General features: G+C 54.1%; 1 protein-coding gene across 4 annotated transcripts in view; it reads right to left on the bottom strand.

Annotated features, from left to right (window-relative positions):
- The window catches only part of RNF122 (ring finger protein 122), a 32574-nt gene extending 5801 nt beyond the window's left edge, over positions 1-26773 (bottom strand). Inside the window, exons 1-3 of one of the 4 annotated variants that reach the window (XM_075910665.2) lie at positions 26420-26773; positions 25287-25449; positions 8470-8626 (exon numbers count right to left, since the gene is read on the bottom strand). In XM_075910665.2, the coding sequence (XP_075766780.2) occupies positions 8470-8626; positions 25287-25449; positions 26420-26491 (392 nt within the window). In that variant the 5' untranslated portion in view covers positions 26492-26773. Of the gene's footprint in view, positions 1-8469; positions 8627-21070; positions 21474-25286; positions 25450-26419 lie in introns of those variants that run through there. The other 3 variants (XM_075910666.2, XM_075910664.2, XM_075910667.2) reach the window with 3 other exon arrangements.
- Between the last annotated feature and the right edge of the window lie 445 nt (positions 26774-27218).

Below are 27218 nucleotides of genomic sequence, written 5' to 3'. Positions count from 1 at the left end.
GATATGGGAATTTTCAAATGAAGAAGACTAGGAAAGGACAAAGCCCGAGAAGAACAATGAGAAAGTCAGAGAAAAGTCTGCTCTATTGTCCGTGCAAATCTGACCTAACGTCACAGGAAGCACGAGGGGAGTTTGGTGTGGGATTCTATAATTGGATCGGATTAGAGTCAGTCATGACCATCAGCCACCGAAGGCTGTTTTGGAGCCTCTAAGAGGTGACCTTTGTCCAGCTTCTAGTCTAAGAGGTGCCTCTATCAAAAAGAAACACTGCCTGTTTCTCACTGAATGCCCCCTTGCTTCTGGTTTCAGGAGAGAAGCCAAGGGACTGAATAAGCCATGGAGAATGAGCTCCCTTCTTCCAGCTCCTCCTGGAAGGGCGACCAAGGAAATAAAGGACAATTATATGAAAACCATCGGACAAAGCTTATTAGCAAGGGACACCAACCCACAGAGATGTATTCATAGCGCGGAATATGTTGCCATCCCAATGAATGGGCCTTTTCATAAGGGACTCGAGGGCAGTCAGTCCAGAACGTTTCACCAACACAACAGTCAAAAAAATAATAAAAAAAAAATCCTACATTTCTTCTAATCGGTTAAAAAAATCAGAGGAGATTTTCAACATCCGTATTTAACAATGAAGTAGCATTTCTGAGGCACCTCAGACTTTGCTCCGGGCGCTTAAGCTCTCTCAGGGAAGATTAAGCATTGGGTAGGAAGAGTAAGGGTATGTCTTCACAGCAAAGTTATTTCGAAATAACAGCGGTTATTTCGAAATAACTTTCCTAGCGTCTCCACAAGCCAACTGCTATTTCGAAATGAATTCAAAATAGCGGAGGGCTTATTTTGAAATTGGCAAACCTGATTCCATGAGGAATAGCGCCAATTTTGAAATTGCTATTTCGAAATAAGTGCTGTGTAGACGCTTATTTCGAAATAGGGGGCTTCCAGCCCTTCCCAGAGTGCTCTGCTGACCGCCCTGGCCACAAGATAACTTCTGACCTGATGCTCTGCCAGAACCAGTTCCAGCCGGCCTTAAATGCGATTCAGCGTCCAATCAATGTGGATGCGCGATTTCGAAACAGCAAAAAACTATTTCAAAATGCATTTTGTGTGTAGACGCGTTATTTCGAAATAACTATTTCGAAATGAGGTATTTCAGAATGACACTGTAGGGCAGACATACCCTTAGAGAAGTACGGGAGTTTATTGAAGAGGTAGACTTTCTAAAGCTTCCTCAGATTTGCGGTGGTCCCCGTCTGAGAAGCCTGGTGCTGGGTCGGAGGTACACCGAGCGGCTGCATTGCTCGAGGACTCCGACGAGAGCCCGGTGAACCCAGCCTCTCTCATGGCGGCCATCCAGTGACAGAGGTAGCTGAAGTCACTGGTCCCTTTGGAGGCTCTGTCCAAGGCCTCGGACAGGAAGCCATTTCTGAGGTGGGACTAGGAGGTGGGCATACCCAGCTCCCAGATTTGTGCTTGGCCCACTGTGTCACCACTGAGACAACCTCCCGTCCCTTCTCTCCCTGCAAGGGCAAGCAGCCAGCGTAAGCGTTTGCCGGGGGGAGGGGCATTTATTCAGGACGGCCCAACGCCATTGGTTGTCCAAAGGCCGCACGTCCAGGACTGGACAGAGCACAAAAGCGTCTCCTGAAAGACCAGCAGGAATCGGAGATCATGCAGCCTGCGGCCCCAATTGTTTTAGTTAGGAAGCAGGGAGCGTTCCAGGAAGCCCTGTATTTCCAGAGCCTGCCAGCCCGCCGGCAGCAGCTACACCAGCCCCCAACCTCGGTCTGGCGGGGGGGAGGAAGGCTGGAATTCCCAATTCTCCAGGGGGGACAGTGTGGGTGACGAGATTCCCTGCAGGCAACGGGCAGGTCCGTTCATTTCCCTTGCACTCCGGGGCTCTTCAGTTGCACCCCCCGCTCCTGCGGCTTTGCAGCGCTTGTGGAAAAGCTCGTTATCGACGCGGCGCATCGCAGGAGCATGTGAAGTCTGTAACCCCGGCAACTGAGCTGTGTCTATCTGGGCTCCTCTTCCCCGAGTCCTGCCAGCAGCTCGCAAGCTGTTCGCCTGCTGCGCCCAGCGACGGCCAGGGAGGCGCCAGGCTTACGGACACCCCGCTAGCAGGGAAAGGGGAAGGGTGGGGAGGAGCGTGAGGCAGGGAGGGAGCAGACACATGCCTTGGCCCCTAAGAGAGCCTCCTGTTGACACAGAAACTTGATTTTACTTTCCCCTGGCTTTGATTCACGCCCCCGGGGACGGGCCACGGGCCCTCCTGGTGCACCACTAGATCCTGCTTGTCACCTAGCTATCCGCGTCCTTAGCCGCCGAGGGGGACTGGCCCGCAGCTGCTGTCCTCCTGGGAAGCCGGGCAGGCGCTGGGGTTGCTTTCCTCAAGCTGTTCAGCATAAGTGGTGGGTGAAGGTAGGGCTGGGGGAGGGGAGCCCCTCAGACCCACCCTAGCCCCGCCCCTTCTGCCCAGGCCCCGCCCCCTGCACCAGGTGCACCAGCCTTCCGCCCAGCGCCACAGGGAGGGCGGGAGGAAGGCATGCGGTCCCAGCCTCCCTGGCCCCGGAGCAGCAGGAAGGGCCCCAGCCGCCTCAGCCCTGGAGCAGATGGAGGGCAGGCGCCCCGAGGCGGCAACTCTCCGCCCCCAGAACGCCTCTAGTGTAGGCGGAGCGTGGGCGGGGCCAGGCTGGCGGCTTGGAAAGGCAATGCCTCTCCCTGCCTAGCACATCCGCCGCCCATGCTGTCCAGGGAGCTGGTGTCACAGCCGGGAGCAGCGGGAAACGGTGACCCGCTCCGCACTGCTTCCCGCCGCTCCGATTGGCCAGGGCTCGCCCCTCCCGGCCAATGAGAGCTGCGATCTGCTGAGCCCTGCGGCGGCGGCGCAGGTCAATCTAGTGTCAGCGGCCCACCGGGGACTAACCCTGTCGGGTCGCCGTTTTGTCATTGCCTGCCCCGGCTCTAGCTGGAACAGTTGCCAAAATGAAAATAACCCCCCTCCCCAGGCTCGACAGCGGGGCCTGAACTCAGTCCCATCCAGCGCGGGCCTCTCCCTTTGCGCTAAAGGAGTAACTTCGCGGGCAGCAGTTGTAGGCTGTTACCTTCGAGCGGCCCAAACTCGGGGAGCAGGAACGGGACCCTGTGTGTACTCGGTCAGGGTGTTACACAGGGTGCGGGGACGCAAACTGCTGGGCGTTCATCCTGGCAAACCAGGAGCCGGGGCAGGCTTGAGGCTTCATGTTTATCCCTCCAGCGCCCCCTCCTCAGAATCTCGTTGGAGAGCCGAGGCCTGAAAAGGCCCCTCACACACAGAGCATCCTTTATGTGCCAGCCGGGAACAGCTGCAGAAGGGGCTTACGAGCCACCAGAGCAGTTTCCTGGGCAGTCTGCCTCCCCATCCCCGCCCCCGCTAACCCAGGCCAGCTGTAAAAAGCCCAGCTCCCTCCGTGTCTTCTCCTGACCCCCCTGCTTCTATTTGAATGAATAATATTAACTACATCGCTGGAGTGAGAGAGCAGCTGAGCACGGGCAACAGGCTGTTTCACGTGGCCCAAGCTAGTGCCAGGCCAAGGTGCTGTGTCCACAGCTGGGTGGGTCCGTGTGAGGCAGTGGCTGTGTTTCCTGCCCCCCCAGGAGACCCTGGGGCAGAATCCAGGAGCTGTCAGGGCGGGTGGAAAGTCGGATATTGCGCTGCCAAAAGCTACGGGGGGACCGGCGCCTCCTCTCTACAGAGGTTCCCTGCAGGTTCGAGGGTTCCCTTGCGAAGGAAGTCGCAAGCCGGAGAGGCACTAGCCGCGCTGGGGAAGCCGCAGGGCAGGGGGGGAGCAGGGTGGAAGGGCTGCAGAGCAGGAGGAAGGGGCAAAAGCAAGCCACGCAGAGTCTCATGACTGGGGCAACGGGAGGGCAGACACGAGACGCAGGAGCAGAGAGGGGTGAGGCCCCCCCGGCGGGTAATGAATCCGATTTTCCCCAGCCCACTTGGACTTCTCTAGAAATCCCAGCTGTGACTGACCTCAGGCAGTTAAAAATAGCCTGATGAAAAGACACATCCGTCCCCTATAAACAATGTGTTTGTCTAGCTGGGTCACCTGAATCATAAGGGACCCCCCCCCCCGTTTCCAGCATTTCCTGCTCCGCGGAGTCGCAGTTCGGTCTGTGCTTCCAGGGAGACCAGGATCCTGGCTCGGCTCCGAGTCCTGCAGGGAGCTGACGGTTTGCGCCTTGGGGAAAGAGGGCCATTGCTCCTGGCCCACGGCTCCCAGCAGGTTACGGAAATAAATAGCCGAGGCAGCAGCAAGGGGCGTGCTCAGAGCCGGGCGAGACAACAGGGGGCTGGAAACACTCAGCCCCGTCTGCATCCCAGCCTCGGCTGTGGCTCGAAAGACAAGAGCGGGCGAAGGGGGCGAGTCACTCGGCCCATCTTTGCCAGGGTGGGGGTGATGGAGAGCTCCCAGCGGGCTGCCAGAAATGGAGGCACCTAAAATCAGAAGCTGCTTTTGGGGAAAAACGGGGGGGGGGGGGACGGGCAAACGACTTTCCTAAGGTCTACGCAGGGCTGGATTAATGGGGGGGCTAGCTGGGCACCTCTAAGGGGCGCCGTGCGCCGGGGCCGGGGTCTGCGCGGTGCCCCTTAGGGCTGCCATCAGGCACCGCGTGCCCGACTGCAGCTGTAAGGTGCGCAGCGCACCGGGGGCGGGGCCACGCATGCGCCATGCACCCTGGGGCGGAGCCATTCATGCGTCACGCACCCGCTGCCCAGGGCACAGGAACGGCTCAAGCCAGCCCTGGGTCTACCCGTGGCAAAGTCCTGAAAAGAATCCAGGGTTCCTGATGCCCAGACCGGGCCTGGGCGCATTGGGCTGCGTTAGGAGGAGCATGGCCGGCAGATCTAGGACAGGGAGTGCTCCCCGTTATTCGACACGGGTGAGGCCGCATCTGGAGTGCTGCGTCCGGGTCTTGCCCCGCTACAGACAGGGTGTGGGAGCATTGGAGAGAGTCCAACAGAGGGGAACACAAGTGATGAGGGGTCTGGAGCACCAGAGGCGGAGCGAGGGTGTTACACGCCTGGGGGGCAAAGGATAAATCTGCGCCCCGCCCCTCCCCCTCGCCGGCACCCCCGAACCTGGTGCATGGCTGAGCCCGACCTTGGGGCGGGGAGGAGCTTGTATTGCTTCTTCCCTTGCCCTCTCCAGTTTGGGGCTGGGCCCCCACATGCACTAACCCGCCAGCGGGAGTTGGGCTGGGTGCGGAGAGGATGCTCCAGCCAGCGGCGGTGGGCAGAGAAGGAGCAGGCGAGCCGAGGGATGACACGGGGAGCGGAGGGGGACTAAACTGGCCATCCCCCCCCCAGCGTGGTGCCTGGGGGTAACTGCCCCACCCCCGCCCCTCCCTACTCCCCTGTGGGGCACATGACCCCCGAGGAGAGGCTGAGGGATTTGGTCTTGTTTACTCTGCAGAAAAGAAGAGTGAGGGGGGATTTGATGGCAGCCTCCAACTATCTGAAGGGGGGTTCCAAAGAGGACGGAGAGAGGCTGTTCTCAGTGGGGGCAGATGGCAGAAGAAGGAGCAATGGTCTCAAGTTGCAGTGGGGGAGGTCTAGGTTGGCTATTAGGAAAAGCTCTTCTCCTAGGCAGGTGGGGAAGCGCTGGGCTGGGTTCCCTGGGGAGGGGGTGGAGTCTCCATCCCTAGAGGTGTTTAAGTCCCGGCTTGCCAGAGCCCTGGCTGGGCTGATTGAGTCGGGATCGGTCCTGCTTTGGTCGGGAGGCTGGACTCGATGACTCCTGAGGTCTCTTCCAGCCCTGAGATTCTCTGGGCTGAGATCACTGACCCAGCCTTGGGCCATGCTCTTCGGTGCCTGAGCACGTGAGTTTGCCTGGCAGACACGACCCCTAGAAAACGCCCCTTCCCTTCTGCTGTCTCCCCAGTGTATTCCTCGGAGGAGGGAGGGGGGCTTTATTTGAAGCAGAAGAAGCTGCTCATTTCCAGCCCTGTGTCAGATACAGACAGAGCGTTCTGTAGGGAGCCAGCTCACAGCTGCTGTTCCGAAAGGTGACACATGGAGGGACCAGGTGTCAGATGACAGCAGAAGCCTGCAAAGGCGGAAGGGAAAGTGCTGCTCAGAAGCAGATTTTGATACTAGCTTTGCTGGGTCAAAAAAAGAAAGGAAAAAAAATCCCGCCAGACAATTTGTTTTTCTGCTGTCCTCTGCCAGCCCTGATCCCCAATTCCACCCTTCCCCAATGGGACGCTTTCCCAGGCAAGCCAGGCCTGGGTACACACGGGGTTAATGCTCATGGATTTGTCACAATGACCCTCCAGGAAGCTCAAGACGGGCTGATCTTGTAACACAGAAGAGATGAAACGACTAATAGTTTCCATAAAAATAACAGAGCTCAGTCTCGGAACAGAGGCGACAGGCAGCTTCTGGGGGGCTTTAAAGGCTCCTAAAAATAGTCCCAGCTCCTCTGATGATGCCATCTCCAGAATTCCCCTGGTGCGTGTCCACACAAGGGTCAGGGTTACAGCAGGTCTTTCCTTCCTTCCTGGCTCGGCCGCCCCCAACACCGATCAGCGCTGCGCCTGGCAAGCGGTTGATTCTCTGCTCCTTGGCGGAGCGAGAGCCGGCAGGACTGCCCTGAACAAACGGTTCCCAGCAGATTACAGGGCAGAGGGGAGTGAGGGTTGGTTATTTTTAAGGGATCACCCATAAAAACTCATTTCCATGGCGGGGGGGGGGGGGGGAGGAGGAGAGAGAAGAGGGAGGGAGGATTTGATAGCAGCCTTCCAGTATCTGAAGGGGGGCTCCGAAGATGATGGAGAGAGGCTGGTCTTAGGGGTGACAGAAATCAGAACAAGGAGCGATGGTCTCAAGTTGCCATGGGGGAGGTCTAGGTTGGCTATTAGGAAAAACGATTTCCCTAGCAGGGTGGGGAAGCGCTGGGCTGGGTTCCCTAAGAAGGGGGTGGAATCTCCATCCCTGGAGGTTTTTAAGTCCCGGCTTGACCAAGCCCTGGCTGGGTTGATTGAGTTGGGTCGGTCCTGCTTTGGGCAGGGGGCTGGACGTGATGACTCCTGAGGTCTTTGCCTGCCCTGGGGTTCTATGAAAAACCACTAGAATGATGGCAGCACAAAGGAGGCATAAGGCAGCCTCTCCTTACAGTTTGCAATGGGGAAGCGGGTTAATTCTGCTTCCGTGAAGGGGCCCTGAGGGCGGCAGAGCCGGAGGTGTATTTTCCCCCCTCTCAGACGCCTACAGGGCCCTGGAAGTTCTTCATTTGCCTTCTTCAAATCGGAAGCTTGAGTGCGCTTTAGAAAAAATAAAGTAGCCTGGCCGTCATAAGCAACGCTAACAAGTCCGTGTCCTCAATGCAGGGTTCACAAGCAACCCCTACGATCAACAGCCACCGCGCGCGTGTGTGTTTGTGCGTGTGTGCGCACACGCGTGTGCTAGAGGAAAAATCTGCAGCATTTGTTGGAGCAAAACAGAAAGAGAAAGAAATGCAGAGGTCTTTTGTACAGATATAAAAGCAGGAGTGGGCAAGTATGGCCCTCAGGCTGGAGTCGGTCTGCTGGGATTAGCTCCTGGCGGCCCCATGCTGTTATATTTACATGCATGGCCACTTCCAACCGCTCCCATTGGCCGGGAGCAGTGATCTGCAGCCAATGGGAACTGTAAGAAGCGGTGTCTCGCTCCGCGCCGCTTCCTGCCGCTCCCATTGGCCGGCAGCAGTGATCTGCAGCCAATGGGAACTGTAAGAAGCGGTGTCTCGCTCCGCGCCGCTTCCTGCCGCTCCCATTGGCCGGCAGCAGTGATCTGCAGCCAATGGGAACTGTAAGAAGCGGTGTCTCGCTCCGCGCCGCTTCCTGCCGCTCCCATTGGCCGGCAGCAGTGATCTGCAGCCAATGGGAACTGTAAGAAGCGGTGTCTCGCTCCGCGCCGCTTCCTGCCGCTCTCATTGGCCGGAAGCAGTGATCTGCAGCCAATGGGAGCTGCGATCGCCGGTCCCTGTGGCCGTGCAGGGGAATATAGTCCCTCATCAGGGACTAGCTCTGGCGGTCTGCCACCATGTTATTGCCCACCCCTGTATAAAAGCGACTGTAAACTGGGGTGGCACAGTGGGTTTGTCTGGGATTCTCCCCACTGGGTTCCCACGAAATGGGTGAGAGTTGGAGGTTGCTAGGCTCTCTCATGGGAGCCCCTGAAATTAAGGCAAGTTACAGTGTTGCCCGTTATCGTGGGTTTTATCACGAGGGCCAGGGCTTTTTCAAGACCCAGTTCTTGGAGTCATGTGATTACGTGACTCCCCCAGCTTTCACCTAACACATTTCCCACTGGCCCCCTGGGCCCTCGTGTCCTTACACCCCGCCCCAAACGCAGCTGGGGGTGAAACTTTCCCAGGCTGGAACCTCGAGGAAAACATCCCACCCGGTGCAGACAGAGCCCAGGGCTCCCTCGCTCACCTGATGAAGTAGCAGCAGAAGATGAGGCTAAGGACAAAGACAAAGATGCCGGTGCCGAAAATGACCATGTAGATATTCAGCGGGAGGTCCTGGAAGGTGATGGGAGGCATCGTACACGATTTATTGGTATAAATCAGCCCCAAACCACAGAAGCATCCTTCGGGGAGAGAGAGAGGAGAGAAGTCGCTTTTAGGATGAAAAAAAAAGAGGAAAAAAAACCTGGAAGATCAAATATTACCTTCTTTGAGAAATACAATGCTGCCCCCACAAATTCTGTGCATGGGCCACAGACAGCACAATTGTATCTCGCTGCGGCTTTGGCTATGTTCCTCTCTCGTTCCCTCCCCCCGCGAGACAGCCTGGCTCTTGCACTCAAGATGTAGAGATTAATGCTTCTCGCCCTAGAAATCCCCTTTCAGGTCCTGGGGGTTTGGCTCTCGCACGATAGTTTTGGGTTTTATCTTCCGCCTGACGCGCCAGCTAATCCGGACTCCAGCCACAGAACGGAGACCCCCGTGGATTCTTCGTAGGCACTTCGCAGTGGGGCCCAACCCCAGAAGAGGCTGGGGACAAAGCCTTGGCACATGGGACTGGAAGCCAGGACCCTGGGCATAGGGCTGGCAGCAGACACCCCTGATGGATGGGGCTCAAACCAGGACCCTGGCAGAGCTCCTGCTGTGTGGGGCAGCAGCCAGGAACCTAGTGTGTGGGGTGCCAGCAGATCCCCTGGTGCATGGGGCTGGCAGCAGAGGCCCCCAGCACATGGGGGTTGAACTGAGGCTTCAGCACGCAGGGCAGCAGCCACGACTGGGCATGTGAAGCTGGCAGCTGGGATCTCAGACCCTAAGCTGGCAGCCCGGTCTGCTGCAGCACCCACCCCCTGCACCTATGGCACATCATGCACCATAACATTGTCATAGGCAGGGACAGCTCAGTGGTTTGAGTATTGAGCTGCTAAACTGAGGGTTGTGAGTTCAATCCTTGAGGGAGCTATTTAGGGATCTAGAGGAAATCTATCAGGGATGGTACTTGGTCTGGCCCTGAGGGCAAGGGACTGGACTTGATGACCTTTCAAGGTCCCTTCCAACTCCATAAGTATATCTCCATATATTATTATAATGGGTTGCTATGCAGAGGAAAGGGACTGTGTGTGTCCACTGCTATCAGCTATCCCCGACTAAGACCAGGAAGGCTCAGCAAAGCCACCTGGAGTTGAACTGGAGCTGCTAATCTGAGTTAAAAGTCACACTGTCCTGTCTCCACTGCTACTTTAACCCAAGTTAAGAACACTATGCACAGGTTTGGAAGGACTAGATTTTTTTTTAAATGAGTAAACATCGCACACCTACAAACGCAACATTATTTTCAATCAAGGATAATCAAAATGTAGAGAGGCAAAGAAAGAAAATACTGTGAGAAATGTTTACAGTTAAAATCCCATGATGTAAACTTTTGAATGAGGCTGGTTATTAAGGGTCTAATATATTAATGGTTTAGTGAAAATGGGTAGAAGTTGAATTAAGAGATCTATTTTGACATGCAAGGTTGGCAATTTGTGTTTTACCCATTTATATAAAGCTTTAATTTTTTGAATGTCAACTCTACAACCAATAAATAATTGTCAAATCCCTCCCAGCATTTCTCGCAATTATGAAAATTTAAAATTGGATTTAAAAAAGGTTAAAATCAGGCACTGATTATTAGCTGTCAAAATTAAATACAATTGCAAACCAAATTCTGCCAAGCCTAAGTGTAGACATATGTAAGAATGGCCTCTGTTCACACAGCATCTCTCTGCTCCCTGTTAGGCCAGGTCTAAACTTAACCAGACATACATGCTCTGGAGATTGATCTTCCTGGGGTTGATTTAGCATGTCTAGTAAGGACCCACTAAATCAATTGCTGATGATGCTCCCATCAACCCCAGTACTCCATGGGGTCATGAGGAGAAGGGAAGTTGATAGGAGAGTGTCTCCTGTTGATTTCCCGCAGTGGGGACATGGCAAAAATTCGACTAAAGATACATTGACTCCGCTATGCTAGTCTCATAGATGGAGTCACGTATCTTAGGTCAACTTTCTTGCGTAGTGTACACCTAGCCTTAGTCTGAGTCTGCGCTGATGACTTCATGGCCTCAAACGCATGTTTCCACTCCCATTAACCCTTTGGAGCCGACAGCTGCAGGACAGCAAACTGGAGTCTTGTTCTGCCCCATGCAACCACTAGAGAGTATCGAGTCCAGCTGCAGAAACTTTACTGCAGGAGCAGGAAGAGCCCAGGTTGATTTTTTTTATAGACCTCAAAAGTAGGGTTGCCAGGTGTCTGGTATTGAACCGGACAGTTCGATATTTTCGCCTCCTGTCTGGTAAAAAAATTCAAAAAATACCGGACACCTAAAATGTGCAGTATTTTCTGATTTTTTCCCAGCCAGGAGGCAAAAATCCTGAATGCTTACCGGGATCCGCAGGAGAGCTGTTTGGCCCGGCACAGGGAGGCAAGATGGCGGGCAGCTGCCAGCAGCCTGTTCGGGCCAAAAAGGCCTCAAAAGCATTTCTTAAAGGGGCCACGCTTTTTTTTTTTTATTATTTACTTGAGCAAAAAAATAACAACTTTGGTCTTCCCCTTTTTTTTCCTCAACAGAATTTTTTCCCTGGTGTTTTTTTTGGGGTGGGAGCTGGGAGGCCAGGGTTTGTTATTTTTCGTTAAACCTTCTGGCAACCCTACTCAAAAGGCGTTAGCACAACGGGAAGAAAATAAAACCAAACTGTCACCTTGGGGCTTGCAGAGCGAATAGCCCTGGAGCGGTCAGAGAGAGAAGAAATAGCTTTGCTGGGCCCCCTTTTACAACATTGCCTCACCTGCAGAGCAAAGCTTTTATCTCCCCAAGATCTTCCCTTGGGGGACTTCAGCCTTGTTAGGGCTCCTGGGGAGTGCCTGTGCTGAAGGTCACCTTTGTTCTACCTCCCCTGGATGCCACGTTGTTCTTCCCACATTCCCACTGACCCCCCAGGACAGTGAAGTCAGGCCTGCGAGTGGATCTCTGGATTTATCCGCACTGGGGATTTGCCTTGAGTTCAGCAGCTGGGGAAGCCTCCAGCTTCGACAGGGTACACTGCTAAAAGCCCGTTGGCACCGATGCAGCTCACCCTCGTTCCAAGCAGAGGTGGCAAATATTTTGATGCGTTGTTATCTTAGTGCAGCAAACTCTAGCAGCCTCAGTCACGGACCACCGTGCTAGGTGCTGTACGAACAGACTCAAAGAAGAAATGGACTGTGTCCCATACAGCTTGCAAACTTAACAGCTGCTTTGTTTGTATATACAAGGGGTTTTCTCTGGGCAGCTACAAGGGGTTTTCCCTGGTGCAGCTACAAAGAGGTCGAGGACAGCAAACCTCTTGCATTGGAAGTGCCTTTGTTTTGCATCAACAATGCAGACATTTGGGGCAGCGGGTAAAGTAGGCAGGGGAATGCTCTGCATTCCCAAACCTCCAGGCATATCCCTGTCCCACACTGCCCTACCTCTCTGCGGTGCTGGGCAGAAGGGGCCGGGTTAGAGGTGTGGCTATGTCTACACTCGCGGCTTCTTGCGCCAGAAATATGCAAATGAGGCTAAGCGTGGAATATCGCCACGCCTCATTTGCATACCGAATGAGCCGCCCATTTTTGCAGAAGAGGCTCTGGCGCCAGAAGGAGCTGTCTACACTGCAAGAAAACTCCTCTCGCGCAACGCCGTTATTCCTGAAAATAATCAGCGTAGCGGCATTGCGCAAGGGGTTTTTCCTTGCACAAGGGGCAGGGTAGACAGCTCCTTCTGGCGCAAGGGCCTCTTCTGCAAAAATGGCGGCTCATTAGGTATGCAAATGAGGCGTGGCGATATTCCACACTTAGCCTCATTTGCATATTTCTGGCGCAAGAAGCCGCAAGTGTAGACATAGCCAGTGAGTGCTTCTTTATGGCAGGTGCGGTCTGTCAAAAGAGGAGCACAGGGGAGGCGACCGCCGTCCACTTGCTTCTGATCTGTGCTGTTCTTAACCCCAGTGGAAACGGATTTTTATAAAAACGATTCTGCTCCGTCAGCATCCTGGACCCCCGGCAGAAGCCCGAGCATTTGCAAGAAAGTCTATCTGATGTCTGTCTCCCTCCACAGCCATACAGAAAGCTCCCTTCCCCGTCCAACATAAGGGCAGATCAGAAAACAAAGGCTTGAAAACCAGGAACAGTTGGCATGTGTCATTCCAGCCTGGTGCTAGCACACACGAGCCAGGAGCTGAAATTGACTAGATCCTCCCTAGCCGGGGAGGATGGATGAATTCCTGCCTCCACGCCTGGAGCGGGGGCACCTTCAATGCGCCTGCTCCAAACGACCTGAAGTCAATGGGACTTTTTTCCAACTGACTTCAGTGCACTTTGGGTTCAGCCCCCGGTGCCCACGTTCCCCACTGCATTCCTCCTGCGGCTCGTCTTGGTGCTAGCGGCTAGGATGGGATTTGACTTCCGCATCCCAACTCATTCAGCGGCTTGTTCCCTTAGGGTTTGGAATCGCACAGGCCCCACCAGGGAGGCAGCCAACCTGGGACCACGGCCAACGGCCACATCACGGCTGCTCGGCCAGAGGCAGCAGCGCAGGCGTCCGAAGGGGAGCACAACCAGCTCTGGCAGGGGGGCCACGGGGCAGCCGGGGACGGTGAAACCAGCAGCCTCGAGGACTGGGGAGAGCGCTGCGGTTGAAACAAAGAGAAGAAAGCAGAAGGGGAAAGCCCAACGCCCACGCTGACAAACTCCCCTGGACCCTGCGGGGAAGCAGGATTCGGCAGGACAAGGTGCCCTCTTTGTCGGTCAAAATGACGCCAACGTCACGAAAGGGGGGGGGGCTTGGATTTCACTTCAGAGCCCGCGCCAGTGGCGATTTCCAAGGGCAGCCGCCTCCGGGCTGAGGCCCCATCTGTGTTCTCAAGTGCCTCTTCCTCTCCCCTTTCCGCTCCAGCGCCCTGCCTCCCTGCTCCGCCGCCTCTCAATCAACCCCTCCTTAAGGCTTTCATGACAGGCAATTAAATCCCCCTTCTCTCCCCCAGCCTGTGGAAGAGGGTGATCACTTCCCCCCTGCTCCCACCCAGTAGGGGCGGAGTTGTGGACAGTGGCTTATGAGCACAGAGCTCCCAGCTTTGCAGGCTCTTGGAACAGAGCCACGGCCAACGGCTCGCCCAGGAGCCAAGCAGGAGGCTGAGGACAGCTGTCCAGAGACAGCAGCACGTCTAGAGAAAGTGGAGGGGCCTGGAGCTGAGTTTTGTCCCATCTCTTAGGCCAGTGGGTTTCGCACAACAGGGTGCGGCTCAGCGCTGGGTGGTGGGGGGACGGGCGCTGGGGCTTGTGGCTGCAGGGGGATCAGGTGAACCGTGGGGGGCTGAGGCAGCTCCCTGCCTGTCCTGGCACCGCAGACCCAACTCGTAGGGGGAGAGGGCTCCCCGCACTGCCCCTGCCCCTGCCCCCAGCACTAGCCCCTCACTCCCACTGGTTGGGAACCGGCTGCCGGCTGCTTCTGGGGTCTGTGGTGCCAGGAGAGGCAGGAAGCTGCCTTAGCCCCCACTGCTGCACTGCTGTCCGGGTGCCGCTCAAGGTAAGCCCCTCCCACCCCAGCCCTGTCCCCACAAAGCCGGAGCCCCCTCCTGCATCCCAAATCTCCCCTCCTCAGCACCACCCCCGAGCCCACATGCTGTCACATTATGTTGTGTTGCAGCATCAATGATTTTCTTCAACTGGGTCACGGGAAAAAAAGAAACCTGCAGTCTGGGGGGGGGGGGGGGATGTTCCTACAAAAGGGGATGGATGAATCCTGGCCCCTTTGAACTCAGTGGCTCCCTGATTTGAGTGAACCAAGCTGTCCCCCAGGAATCTCCTCCCTGTTCCAGGACTTCACTGTATGAACTCGGGCACATCCCCCCCCCACCCCTCTGGCTGCTGGTTTATCCGTCCTTCCAGAGGGACGACGGCGCTTCCCTACCTGCAGGGGAGGGCTCTGGGGGTTATGAAAGCAACAGCTGTAAAGTGCTGGACAGTCCTGGGATGTAACGGGCTACGGACACTCGCTGCTATCCCGCCACATCCAGCTCTTCCTAGCCGGACGTCCCAGACACCCCCCCGGAAGACGGCGTCGTCCGTTCGGACGCATGCGAACACCCAGAGACAAGGGGCCTCGCCTACCGATCTTACGGTCCCAGGCCAGGTTCTGCAGCCCCGACTCGGGCTGCTGCTGCGGGCGGGGCAGAGCCGAACGCGGCAGCTGGACGGATAATTACAGGTCTGGGATGTGTGGTTCTACAAGCCAAGAGAAGGGCGGTCAAAGTTCATGCTTTAGGGTGCAAACTGAGCCCTGCAAGGGTCAGGCATGAAATCCCGCAGACCACCCCCTCGGTGTGTTGCTAGCTGGGAGCTGGGGAGGGCCTTGGTTTTTGCATAGCTTTGGAGTATGAGGTCTCCCATGGACCGAGGGAGCAGCAATCAGAGCTAGGACAGGCGCTAGGGTGCTGGACTGTATGGAGGGGAGAGGATACGGGTGAGAGACACCAGCGATTTGTTTCACAGTACGAAGCAGAGTGTGTCGCGCCGGGACAGGCCCTGCCCACCCAGTATCCCCACTCGGCTTGTGTCTCGAGACTCCTAAGCTACTTCCCTTTGGACTAGAAATGCTCCTAGGGCTCAGAGTCCTGTATCCCTTCTCCCGCCATACCGGAGCAGAGCCTCCGCCACCCCATTTCCCAGCATCCTTCTCTTCTGCCCCTAGGGGCGGGGAAAGAGACGGGCATGGGGGGGGCTCTCTTCTCTGTGGGGCCCGAAACGCATCAGAAATGGTCAAAACAGGATTAAATCACCCCTTTTTTTAAAGACACAGTAGGGGTATCCGGGGCAACTGGGGAGGAAGTTGGGGGGGGCAGCCACGTACCTACCCACGTAGCTACTCCCCGTGCCTCTCGGGGAAAGGCCAGGACCACGTCCCCTCCACCCCAGGCTCCACCTCGCCCCACCTCGTCCTGCCCCCACCCTCATCCTGCCTCTGCCCCCAAGGCCCCTCTTCACCCCCCACCGTCTGCCTTGCTACACTTCCTGCCAGTGCGCGTGGGGGTGGGGGGCAGAAGGTCTCACCTCTCCCCCGAGTGACTTGGAGAAGTGAAGCCGCATTGACCGCTTCCCTCCGTCACTGATGGTGTGAGAGGGCCCGACCCCTCCTGCCCGCACCAGGCCCCTCCTGCTAGTCCCCCAGGCTGCCCAGAGGCACTGGCCCCTTGCCCCTCCTGCCCACAGCACTTGGGGGGTTATATGCCCCCACCACACATACCCATTGTGCCATATTTAACTTCGCTGCCTGAGTCCCGAAGGGGGGCTTGGCGTGTTCTCACTGGACACAGGAAGGCCCGTTAGCGGTTACCCCCTAAAAGCGATGACTGACGATGGGGATACCGGGCCACACATACATGACGGCAGCTTGTTGTTTGGGAAACTCAGATCACCCAGCCTGGCAGATGTCTACTTGGCCGCCAGGTGACCCGCAAAGTGCCAGCTGCCGGTCCCTGGGACTGTCTCTGCACAAAGGTTTGCAGACAGAGTTTGCCACTCAGGCCTGTGACGTCTTGCTTGAGGGCAGGCCGAGGCCTCCAAGCGACGCGGAAGGAGGATGTGTGGTTAAAGCCACTAGACTAGGAAACAGCTGGTCCGGGTTCAAGTCGCAGTGGTCACCGCCGCACTGGGTGACCGTGGACAAGTGTTTGGCTCCTGCAGTCAAGCTTCCCGACAGACTGGAAAGACTCTGGATTCTCCCCTGGCTGTGGAGTCGAGCGTTAAACTCACAGCGTGCGGCATCTCTCGCCGTGAGCCCCTGAAAGCAGTGACTCAGAAGAGAGATTTTGTCCTCGAAAATGATCCAGGCCTGAGAGCCAGCCTCTTGAGTGGCAATTTGATCACTCGTTTACGATGGAGTGGAAAATCCCCGTCATAAACGCGTCTCAGCCGCACCTGCTCTGGACGTTCGGCTCTTTGAAAACCGGCACGTGGAATCCAGGAGATGCAGCTCGAAATGCCATAAAGAGAAGCAGCCTCCCTTCCCAACGGGAAACGGTCCAGTCCAAACTAGACTAGGGCAGAAAGGGGAGTTGTTGGCGCCCGTTAGGTAGCAGGCGCAGGAAGCGTTGCTTTACCGTCATGGTTCTCAGCGCATGGTCTGCAGACCACTAGTGGCCCACCACCATCTTGCAGGTAGCTGCAGGCTCAGGGCTCACCCCCTGGTGCTCCCGCCCTGCCCCCGTGAGGCTGGAGCTCCAGCGCCGGCATCCCGCTGCGGGGAGGGGTGGGGGGAAGTTGAGCCTCAGAGAGGAGGCTGCTCACACGCTGCCCTCTCCCCTCCTCCCATTGGCCAGAATCATGGCCAATGGAGGCAATGGGGGGGGGGTGCTTGGCAGCGACAAAAGGCACGAAGCCAAGTAAGCACCCCCATTCCTCTCACGCACTCCCTCCCACCGAGACCCTGAATCCAAGACCACTCCTGCACCCCCCCTCTTCCCAGATCCCCCACCCCTAGCTCGCTCCTGCACCCTACCTCCCACCCAGACCCCTCCACCCCCAGCCCACTCCTGCACCCATTTTGTCATCATGGGTAGTTGGCAGGTGATCTGTGGAAAGGCCTGTTTTGCGCAGGGTGGCCAAAAAGTTTGAGAACCACAAAGCTAGTCAAATAGCCACCTCCACCCCCCCTCATTCCACCAACGCGCCTTGAAATCCTAGGCTAGCTAAAGACCTTGTCCACATGGACAACTGCATCAGTTTACGTGAATCCAATTTAAAAGCAATTCAGAGTAGGTTGAAGATTAAAATAATTAAATCCTTCTTCATCCAAAATAAGAGGATCCACTTCAAGGTTTGCATCGGTTTAAGCAAAACAGTGCACGTTTGTAGACAGACGAGCCCTGCACTTGAATGTTTTGAACCGGGCATCTGCCCAGGAAAGCCCCCCTCCTGAGGAGACAACGCTTTTGTTTGTACAGGGCCACCAAAAAAAACCGAGCAGACAGCAACAATCGATTGCTCAGCGCTGTGCGGAGAGATCCCGCTCACAGACCAGGAGACAGTGAGAGAAGCCATGTTCATTTTCAACATTTCAAAGCAACACAAGCGTCTTTTTAAAAAATAAGAAAAAAAAAAAAACTACGTTTGCTGCGGTAGAAGAGACCAAACGTGTTAGAACTTCTGGAAGAAAAAAAGGAACATCTCCCACCCGTGATAAGAGAGAAAACAATGGAGAGAAAACAGCCCTCGACCCTGTCCCTTCAAAGTTACTTGTCAAGGACGAGATTTGCATTTGCTAGCACGTATTTAGGCATGAGATCATCCACCGTCTCGGTGCCAGATTCACTGGCAATCCCAGTGAGAATGAGGTGAGCCCTAAACACGTACAGGTCGCCGATGAGAAGTGGACCACAGAAGCCTTGCTGAGCTCGGGGACCCACCATGGCAACGGTCGCCGAGCCAAAGTCTGCATGTACTGCCCCATCCAGATTGGTGCAGACACAAGGGTCTGGACAAACTGCTTCAAAATTGGGGATTGGGGCAAGGGCAGGCCTCGTACCTTTTCGTGAGGCTCATGAGACACCCAGGAGGTCGTGAAATAAACACCACACCCAGCCCCGCATCTCATTGCTGTTCCCAACACATGCATTCCCCCAAGCCAGTCATCTCTGTACCAAACAGCCCACTGCCGGGATCACGCCATCCCTGGCTCACTTGGCTCTCAGCCACCCCTGGAGTGTCTCTCTGACAGACCAAATATATAATTCAGCATTCTGTAAACAGCTCAACAAGAAGCAGAATCTTTTATAGACTTCTAAATAAATCATAGGAGTTGGACTCCCCAGTTAACTGTAGCATGTGCTACCTGCTACCCAATAGGAAACAAACCTGATTTATGGGGAAAGATCAGTTTGTCCATCAGGGCAGAAGCTTAAGCTAAAGCAATCACATCCTGCCAACATTTTTGCTTAACTTTTAAGTGTGTGAGACATCTCCAAAATTCACAAACCACAGGGCCTAAGGTTAGTAGACTCAAGTGCCTCTCATCTGAAGAAGTGGGTTTTGCCCACAATGCTCACGATACCATCTGTATTTCTGTTCGTTTCTAAGGTGCCACAGGAATACTCGTTTTTTAAAAGTTAGTTTTTAAGTTGTAGACAAATATGGCCACCCCTCAGTCTCCGAAAGCCATGGTTAGGTTTCTGAGAAAGAGTGGTCTGGTTTTCAACTTTTCCAAGGACTCTCAACTTCTGAAATCAACGGAGCAGAACTCTCAGAACCTCTGCAATCCACTTTCTGTTATTTAGGAGGCTTTATGCATCCAAGTTGGAACATTTGTCTCTGATAGCTTTGCGCACATCTAATTTTAAAGAGGACAAGTGCATTCTCAGCAAACCAGCACTAACCATAGGGCAATACCACGGGCTTCCTGTCCCCAAAGCTGCATGAGAACAGTCTAGATACGAAGCCGTGTTGTGGGACAGGAAGCTACTGGTTGCCTTATATTCCACTTCAAACGTTGCAGCTCTTTCAGAAGTTTCAGTCAACCTGCCTCTCACCAATGGCTTAATGAGAGCGTTCCCAGCACAATTTTGAATCGCTTAGTCATAAGAAAGGTTTTATTATTGCATAAAACTCATGAAATACACTTGGTTTTGTCATGTCCCTTTTGCATGCGTAGCACAAGAGAATAGAGGTACAAGGCCCTATCTTGGGTGCTTTTTTAATGGGTTTATTCTCATTCTGCGGACTCTTGGAAGTCTGGTTTTCATTATTAGCAGCCTCAGACATGAATGCCTGGCAAATTAATTTAGTAACTGGCTTCTATTCACCAAAGCGAAGCAGGATTCGCTGTCCTTGAAATAACCGATTCTCTTCCCCACTCCCCTTCCTTTTCCCTTCCATTGTCTTTTAGCACATGGCCAATTGGCTGTGTTAGTTAAATTTCATGAAACTATCTACAATTGGGGGGGGGGGGGAACAAAATGCAAACTAGCCTTAGAACAAAAAGCCTCTTGAAATAATTGATCCAAGCTCAGCATGAGTAGATCCAAGAAAGGATTCTTCTTCTAATTAACCATGTTCCATACAAAGAGCATTTACCATCTGCTAGCTATTAAAACCACATCTCTGGGAAGAAAAAACAAAGGCGGGGGGGGAGGGAGAGGAAGCAGACTAGGAGAACAGCAAAAAAGGAATAAAAAAGTTTCTAAAACTAAACGGAAATGATTTTTTAATCATTATTTAGAATCGTATTAAAGGTACTTTGATGTTTAAAGACAACTGAAATCCTTTTTTTGGAGGGGGAGGGGGTTTAAAGGAAAATAAAGAACAGCCATATAAGCCAGTCTATTTAGGTGAATTGGATCCCAGTTTGATTATCCACAACAGAAGCTAAGCTTTGTTTTTACTGGAAGCTGTGTGAATGAATTGACTCACCCTAATAATCGTTTAACAATTAACTATATTCAAACACTATCAACGCCCATCGCAAATGGATGAAAGGGAAAATAATCACAGAGCAAATCTGGATAATTCAATTCAACAGTGGGAGAGGAAAATCTATCCTTCTAAAGGTAATAAAACTGGGGGGGAAAGGCATCCCTTGGGAATAGTGCTTGGTCTGGCTTTGACTTCATCCAGGATCACTGGCCCCCCAGATCTTTTTAAACACACACAAAGAGGAAAGTGGAAACAAAGCCGGAGCCTGCATCTCACATGGCTCAGCAGAGCTCTCCCACTCCAGATCTCTGAGGAAAGGAGGAGACTTAAAACAAAATCTTGTAACAAATAGGTTTGGATTGTGTGTGCAGAGCGAGCCTGCCTTTAAACATAGGAACAGCTTCCCACCCCCCATCATGTCACACAATGAACTTGGACACAGCCTGTGTGCAAGTGGACACACACATACACACAACTGAGTGACACCACTGAAATGGGTGCAACATTGAGGCCCCAACACACACATAGACACACAATCCCCCCTACTCACCACACAGACACAACCCCACTACTCACCACACAGACACACACACACAATCCCCACACACACAACCCCCCTACTCACCACACACACACAGATGCACAACCCCCCCATACAAGCCCCTACTCACCACACAGACACACAATCCCCCCTACTCACCACACACACAGACACACAATCCCCCCACATACAACCCCCCTACTCACCCCCCCACACACAGACGCACAACCCCCCACACACAACCCCCTACTCACCACACAATCCCCTCCACTCACCATACACACACAGACGCACTACCCCCCCCCACACAGACACACACACACAACCCCTACTCACCACACAGACACACACACACACACACATCCCCCCCCCCTACTCACCACACACACACACACACTCCCCCCCCCCACTCACACACACACACACTCTCCCCCTACCCCCCACACACACACACACACACAACCCCCTACTCACCACACACACACACACACTCCCCCTACTCACCACACACACACACATACACACACACAGGCACAACCCCCCCCCCCCACAACCCCTCCTACTCACCGTTACACCACTGAAATGGGTGCATCAATGACCCCCAAAGTCCTGCAAGGAGCAGAGAAAGCGAGAAGCGGATCTTTTCTCTTTCCAGACGCTGGAGGGGCTGGGCAGCCGAGCAGTGCTGGGAGAGGGCTCTCTTCTTCCCCCCCTGTCCCCCCCAGCAATCCAGGACACCGGCCGGTTGGGCTTGCAAGTGACAAAAAGAAAAGTCCCACGCCCAGGGCAGGCTGGCAGAAAGTTGGTGGCTTGGCTACCAGGGGGCCTCTGAATTAGCAACCATTGAAATGTACAAGCAGCTGCTGCCCAAGGATTGTCTCCTTGTCTCTGCTACATTTCTAGGAGGCTGAGAAACAGCCTCCCCCCCTCTAGCTTGTTAGCCACACACCTCGCCAACCACAGCCTGAGCTGCTGGGCTCATTAACATACTTTCCTCCCAAAGTCTGGTGTGATAGGCTGGCCTGGAAGTCTCTCTCCAGCGTATGGCTTTTAGGCAAGGTTTGCTTTTCTGCAGATGTGCTTGCCCTGGCTAACACAAGGTAACTTTACATGGATCAGTTGAAAACCCCAGTCATCTAAGGAAGTGGGCTGTGTTTTGTTAGTCTATAAAGTGCTACCAGACCATTTGTTGTTTTTTAAGTTTATATGGAAAGCCTGCGAGTCAACTCATAGGTCTTTCATAGGTGAGAGAGTCCTCAACGCGTCCTCTAAGCGTTAGTGAGTAAAGATGCATTGTTCTACATCGGAACAGGTCTGCTTTTTAGGGTTTGCACACCCTAGAAAGTAGAATATCCTCCCTCATTCCCTTGGAAGGCCACAAAGGACAATACTGCTTCGCGTTTATAGCAGGCTTTATATTGTCACAGCTGTGTGCTCACGGGACACTGGTTAGACCTCACTCCACCCGTTATGTAGAAATGGGGAAATCAAGGCATGGGCTGTAATGGAAGTTACTTGTCTAGGGCCTTGCTCCTCAAGGCAGCAATAATGTTTGGATCAGAATTCAGGACTTGGGGTGAATCCGTTGGTCCACACTCTGTCAGTGCGGTGGAAAGCTCTCCTATAACATATATTCTCTCCCCCGAATCCCAGAAATCGGTGTCACTCACAGAGATGTGTTTCGCATCCGTTGCCAGGGCTTCTCCAAGATTTGAATCACATCGTACCCACAGGCCACTTAGCCCTTGTCTTCGCTAGGGCGTTATTTTGAAATAACGCCCCTTATTTTGAAATTGTACGCGGAGTGTCCACACGCCCAAGCCTGTTATTTCGAAATAACGGGCTGGGTCTTTCAAAATCAGCACTCCTGCTTTCCTTGGGGAACAATAAATAGTTATTTCAAAATGGCGGCTGTGTGGACGCTCCAGTGCCGCTATTTCGAAAAAACGACTCCCCAGAGTCATTCGAACTAATTACTCCCCAGTGCTTCCCAGGGCTCTCCGTTGAGGTAGCACATCCGCATTAATGGAGCCTGCCTCGGACTATTTTCAAGGCTCCCCCGTAGCAGGAACATGCTATTTTGATCTGGTTATTTGAGGAGTTATTGTTTCAAATTCAGTTATTTTGAAATACTTCCCTAGACATGCCCTGAACGTGCTGCAAGTGGAGGAAGAAAAAGTTTGAAAGGCCCATGAACTGTGAACCCTGCACTTCAAGGACTAACCCAACTGGTGGTGGATAGGAAAAGTCTCATTACGCCACAGTCAATCACTGTGGGATTTCTTGTCCTTTCCACCGAATCAATTGGTACCAACCATGACTTCAGGCAGGATCATGGGTTAGGCAGACAACAGGTCTGATCCAGTCTGCGCGTTCCTGTGTCTCTCTCTAGTTCCTTATGGTTTTATGGTCTGGCTTTACAATATTGGAGGATGAATATATTAAAAAAAAAAAAACCTCACAAAACCTCCTGCCCATCTCCATGTATAAATGAGTTGGCTTTGGTGGCGTTTCCATTCATTAGCGTTTGCTTTGTGGCTATTCCAGCAAACATGCATCCCAGCTGCAGGGGTCCTGGAAATGTGTAGCTTGAAGAGAGTATCGGAAAATACCATAGAAAACAACTTTGACATATTGGTCAATGTGAATATCTTCCGCCACAGACACCTGATTCTAACAGCGGGAAAAAGAAACACTGCCGTGGATAGCAATTTTCAATAACAAATCTATCTGAGCTCATTGTAAATGGCTCCTGGATAATTTGTGAACAGAAAATTAGGCAGAAGTCATTATATAAATTAGTCTTTCTGCCCAGGCAGGATCTATCCCCTGAGGCTTTAGGCCTTGTCTACACACAAACTTGCAACAGTTTAGTTTAGCTCAGGTTAGCTCAGCCAGTGCAAACCCATGGGCTACGTCTACACTGGCCCCTTTTCCGGAAGGGGCATGTTAATTTCACCTATCGTCGTAGGGAAATCCGCGGGGGATTTAAATATCCCCCGCGGCATTTAAATAAAAATGTCCGCCGCTTTTTTCCGGCTTTTAAAAAAGCCGGAAAAAAGCGGCGGACATTTTTATTTAAATGCCGCGGGGGATATTTAAATCCCCCGCGGATTTCCCTACGACGATAGGTGAAATTAACATGCCCCTTCCGGAAAAGGGGCCAGTGTAGACGTAGCCATGGTGTGCACACTGCAAGGTCAGTTTAAGAGGGATTTATTGAGACTGAGCTTAAACCTATTTGTAACTGACAAACGAAAGTGAAATAATCCCAATTTAAGATGAAATAAGAGTGAAATAAGCCGTTTGCACTTGTTTAACAACATTCTACAAGTTAAATTGGTTCTGCCCTGTGTCTAGGCCATCCCGAGACCTGCTAAATATATTTAACACAGGCTACCAAAAAGGAGGTATTCATACCTCTTGCTTGCTAACCAGTCTAAGTTGTTGCTCTTCCCTCATACACGTTTCTCCTTGTGTCCCACACCTCGCTGGTCCCAGCTTTATCCCACGAGGGCAGTTCCCACTGTTACAGGCTTAATTAGCCACAGGCCCCACGCCAGCAGGCCCAGAGCCTGTGCGGTGAACTTCCTAAATATGGCAAGGTCTTTCAGAACAGCCCTGTTCAACTGCACAGTCTGTGTTACCCAGAGGCCTCTGCTCCTGCTCAATATTCTCTGTTACCCAGAAATCCCTAGGTTTGCTGCCTGCAGCCACCTCTATTGTTTGTATTCTCGGTGGCTTTTCTGGGCAGTTCCTCCGTATTGTCTTGCCGTGCCTTGAACAACCTAGACACTACAGCACAGTGTGGGTGGGATGCAATTCCCCCCTTCCCACAATTCCTAGCTCTCCTCTCTTCCCCCACGCCTCACAAACATCCCTTTTATCGACAAAGGGGGAAAGTAGCGTTTTTCAGTGTTTCCCTGGGAGCGTGATGGGCACCACGCCAGCCTACTGCTCGCTTGACTGGGCCCTCGGCCCTGCCGAGACGCTGGGCCAGGTGCGCTACAGAGTCCCAGACGAGCTGGCTGCCGTCCAAACCGAGCTGAGTGGCTCTTGTGCGGCCGTCAGAGCTGTCGGCGACACATGTTTACAAGATCCAAGTTCTGAACGCGCAGGTCAGTCCGACCCGCCGGCCGGAGGGCCAGGAAGCAGCAGAAGAATGGAGCTATATTGGGAGCAGATGGACAATCGCCCCCGGAAGCGTGGTGGGGCCGGTTTGACATGGCTAAATCTGGTCTGAACGGTGACGTGTGTGTGGTCGTAGCTCATTAGCCCCTCTGTAGCACTTTTCCGCCATAGACCAGAGCCTTTTACAGAGATGGGCAAACAAGGGCAACCGAGGCAGCGGGGTTTTCAGAACCCCCCCCCCCACACTGGATTCTCCATTTTTGGATGCCCTGAGGCCTGATTCTCATGAACCACATTGGCTCAGTGGGGCTTTGTCCCCTGGCTACGGGCTGCCCCATAGAAAGAGGCTGGAGGCCGCTCCTTTCTGGAGCTGATGCTAGCGCCGGCTGTGGAGGCATGTGGCTTTTAGAGGAAGGTCTCCCAGCATGAAAGCGTAGCTGGGGGTGGTTATGTTGACCAGTGCAGTGCAGTTACCAGCTGGGGTCTCGCCTGTCTGGTCTCTGCTCCGGAGCCCTTCCGTCAATTCCCGTCACTCCTACGCACCAGCACCCTCGCTCCCACTTGTCAGTGTATGGGTCGCAAGACTGTCTCAGCCCCCAGACAACTGAGTCTAGGAGCTGTGCAAACCGACCGTTCCCCAAACTTGACTCACCTGAACTTTGGGGGGCCGTTTGGAGTTCCAGCCTTGACCAAATACGGCCGCATTTCCTCTGGCTTGGTGGCTTGAATGGACATCGATTGATGGGTTGAGACCACACCCCCAACATGGCGGTAGCTGTGCTAGGCTGAATCCACACAAACAACGAGGAGTCGACCTTAGAGATGAAGAGATTTCTTTGTCAGCGGTGGGCAATAAAGTGGCGACGGATCACCGGGGTTAGCCCTGGACAGGCCGCCACTGCTACATTTACCTGTGTTGCTGCAGGTACTGGCAATGGTGGCTCCCATTGGCTGTGGATCACCGCTCCCAGCCAATGGAGCTGCAGGAAAGAGCGCGGCCCGGGACACCGCTTCCCGCAGCTCCCATTGGCTGGGAATGGCAATCTGCAGCCAATGGGAGCTGCGGGAAAGAGCACGGACTGGGACACCACTTCCTACAGCTCCCATTGGCCGGGATCAGTGATCTGCAGCCAACGGGAGCTGTGATCTCTGGTACCTGTGGAAACGCACGTGAATACAGCAGTGGGGGCCCACCAAGGGCTAACCCTGGCGGACTGGATCCGGCCCACCAGCCGGTATTTGCCCACCCCTGGCATAAGCTTTTGTGGGCAAAAACCCACTTTGTCAGACCCCACATGGGGAGCAGGGATCTGACCCCAAGGGACAGGCCTGGTACGCTAGGAAAGCTTCTGGCAACCTGGGGCTTTCACAATTCCCGATCAAATGCAGTGGGGTGAGAAAGACGTCCCGGCTTTACTCGGGATCCTGCCTGGCTCATTGGAAATGTGTGCTCCGGAGCCCTCCTGGGACCGTTGAGAGTAAAGCCAAATAAAGCTGCAGACGGGACCAGCCCGAGCTGCGTAGTGGGGATGGGAGCTGCCCCCTCACAATCCCAGCATCCTCGCCCGGGATGTGCCTGGCATGCCCAGTTCAGGTGCTTTGGAGAACAGCCCAGAACTCCCTCAGTCGGCAACACCTCCCCTTGTACTTCCCAAACGCCTGATGCCCTCAGAGACGCTGTTGCTGCCGCGTGGGCCTTCCGTGTGTTAGGAGAGAGGGGGCTGTCTACTCTTGGGGGCGTCCAAAAGAGACTTTTGTGTCTGAATAGTTATCAGAGAAGCTAACCTTTTCTGTGCCGGGTTTCCCGGCGCACTTGGCGGAGAGCAACGGCACCATCTGGTGGTGGATACAATTCATGAGCGTGGGTTCAGCATTTCCTCGTCTTGCCTTCTCCCGAGTCCATTGTCTACAGCTATATATATTGTAGACGTAGACTTAGAGTCTGTCTGTCTGTCCATTTGCCCAAGAACTCCTCCTAAACGGTAAGAGCGAGGGCCACCAAATGTGGTATGCGGGTTCCTCTTCTCCTAACATAAAGGAAGGTCAGAGGTTGGCTGTGCCAGGATAACGGGAAGCCCCTGGGAACAGGACTGTTTCCCGTGACATGCAAAGAGAGGGGCTGCTGTTTGGAAGGACGTGATATGAGGGGGCCCACTGGGCACAATGAGGCTGCGGGGAGGGGGTGGGGGGGGGGGTGTGCCCCTGGGCGCAGCCACACCACTACGGGAGTGGTCAATAGGGCTGTGGCTCTGCCATCGTACCTGCCAGCACACTGGGTAAGTAGCCACCTTTCCCGAAACCCTTTCCTCCATCCTGGCCCTTGTGTGCAGCGCCAGAGGGGAGAAGAGAACAGGCCCTGGGTGGGCTGTTGCGGGGGGGAGAGAGGGGAGGAGAATGGGCTGGTGGGGGGAAGGAGAGAACAGGCCCTGAGTGGGCCAGGGGAGGGGAAGAAGCCATGACCCTGGCCTCCAGCCTCCTGAACCCCGGCACACATCCCCAAGGCCATGCCCTGAAGGAGCCGGGCAACACCGGGTAAGTCTGCTAGTGTTGTATACAATAGCCTGGGATAGGGATGTAAGCGACT

Source organism: Pelodiscus sinensis, chromosome 28 (assembly GCF_052426305.1).
Source record: "Pelodiscus sinensis isolate ZL-2025 chromosome 28, ASM5242630v1, whole genome shotgun sequence".
NCBI classification, from domain to species: domain Eukaryota; kingdom Metazoa; phylum Chordata; order Testudines; family Trionychidae; genus Pelodiscus; species Pelodiscus sinensis.
The sequence above is the reverse complement of the archived record's forward strand: the minus strand, read 5'-3'. Positions and strand labels throughout refer to the sequence as shown.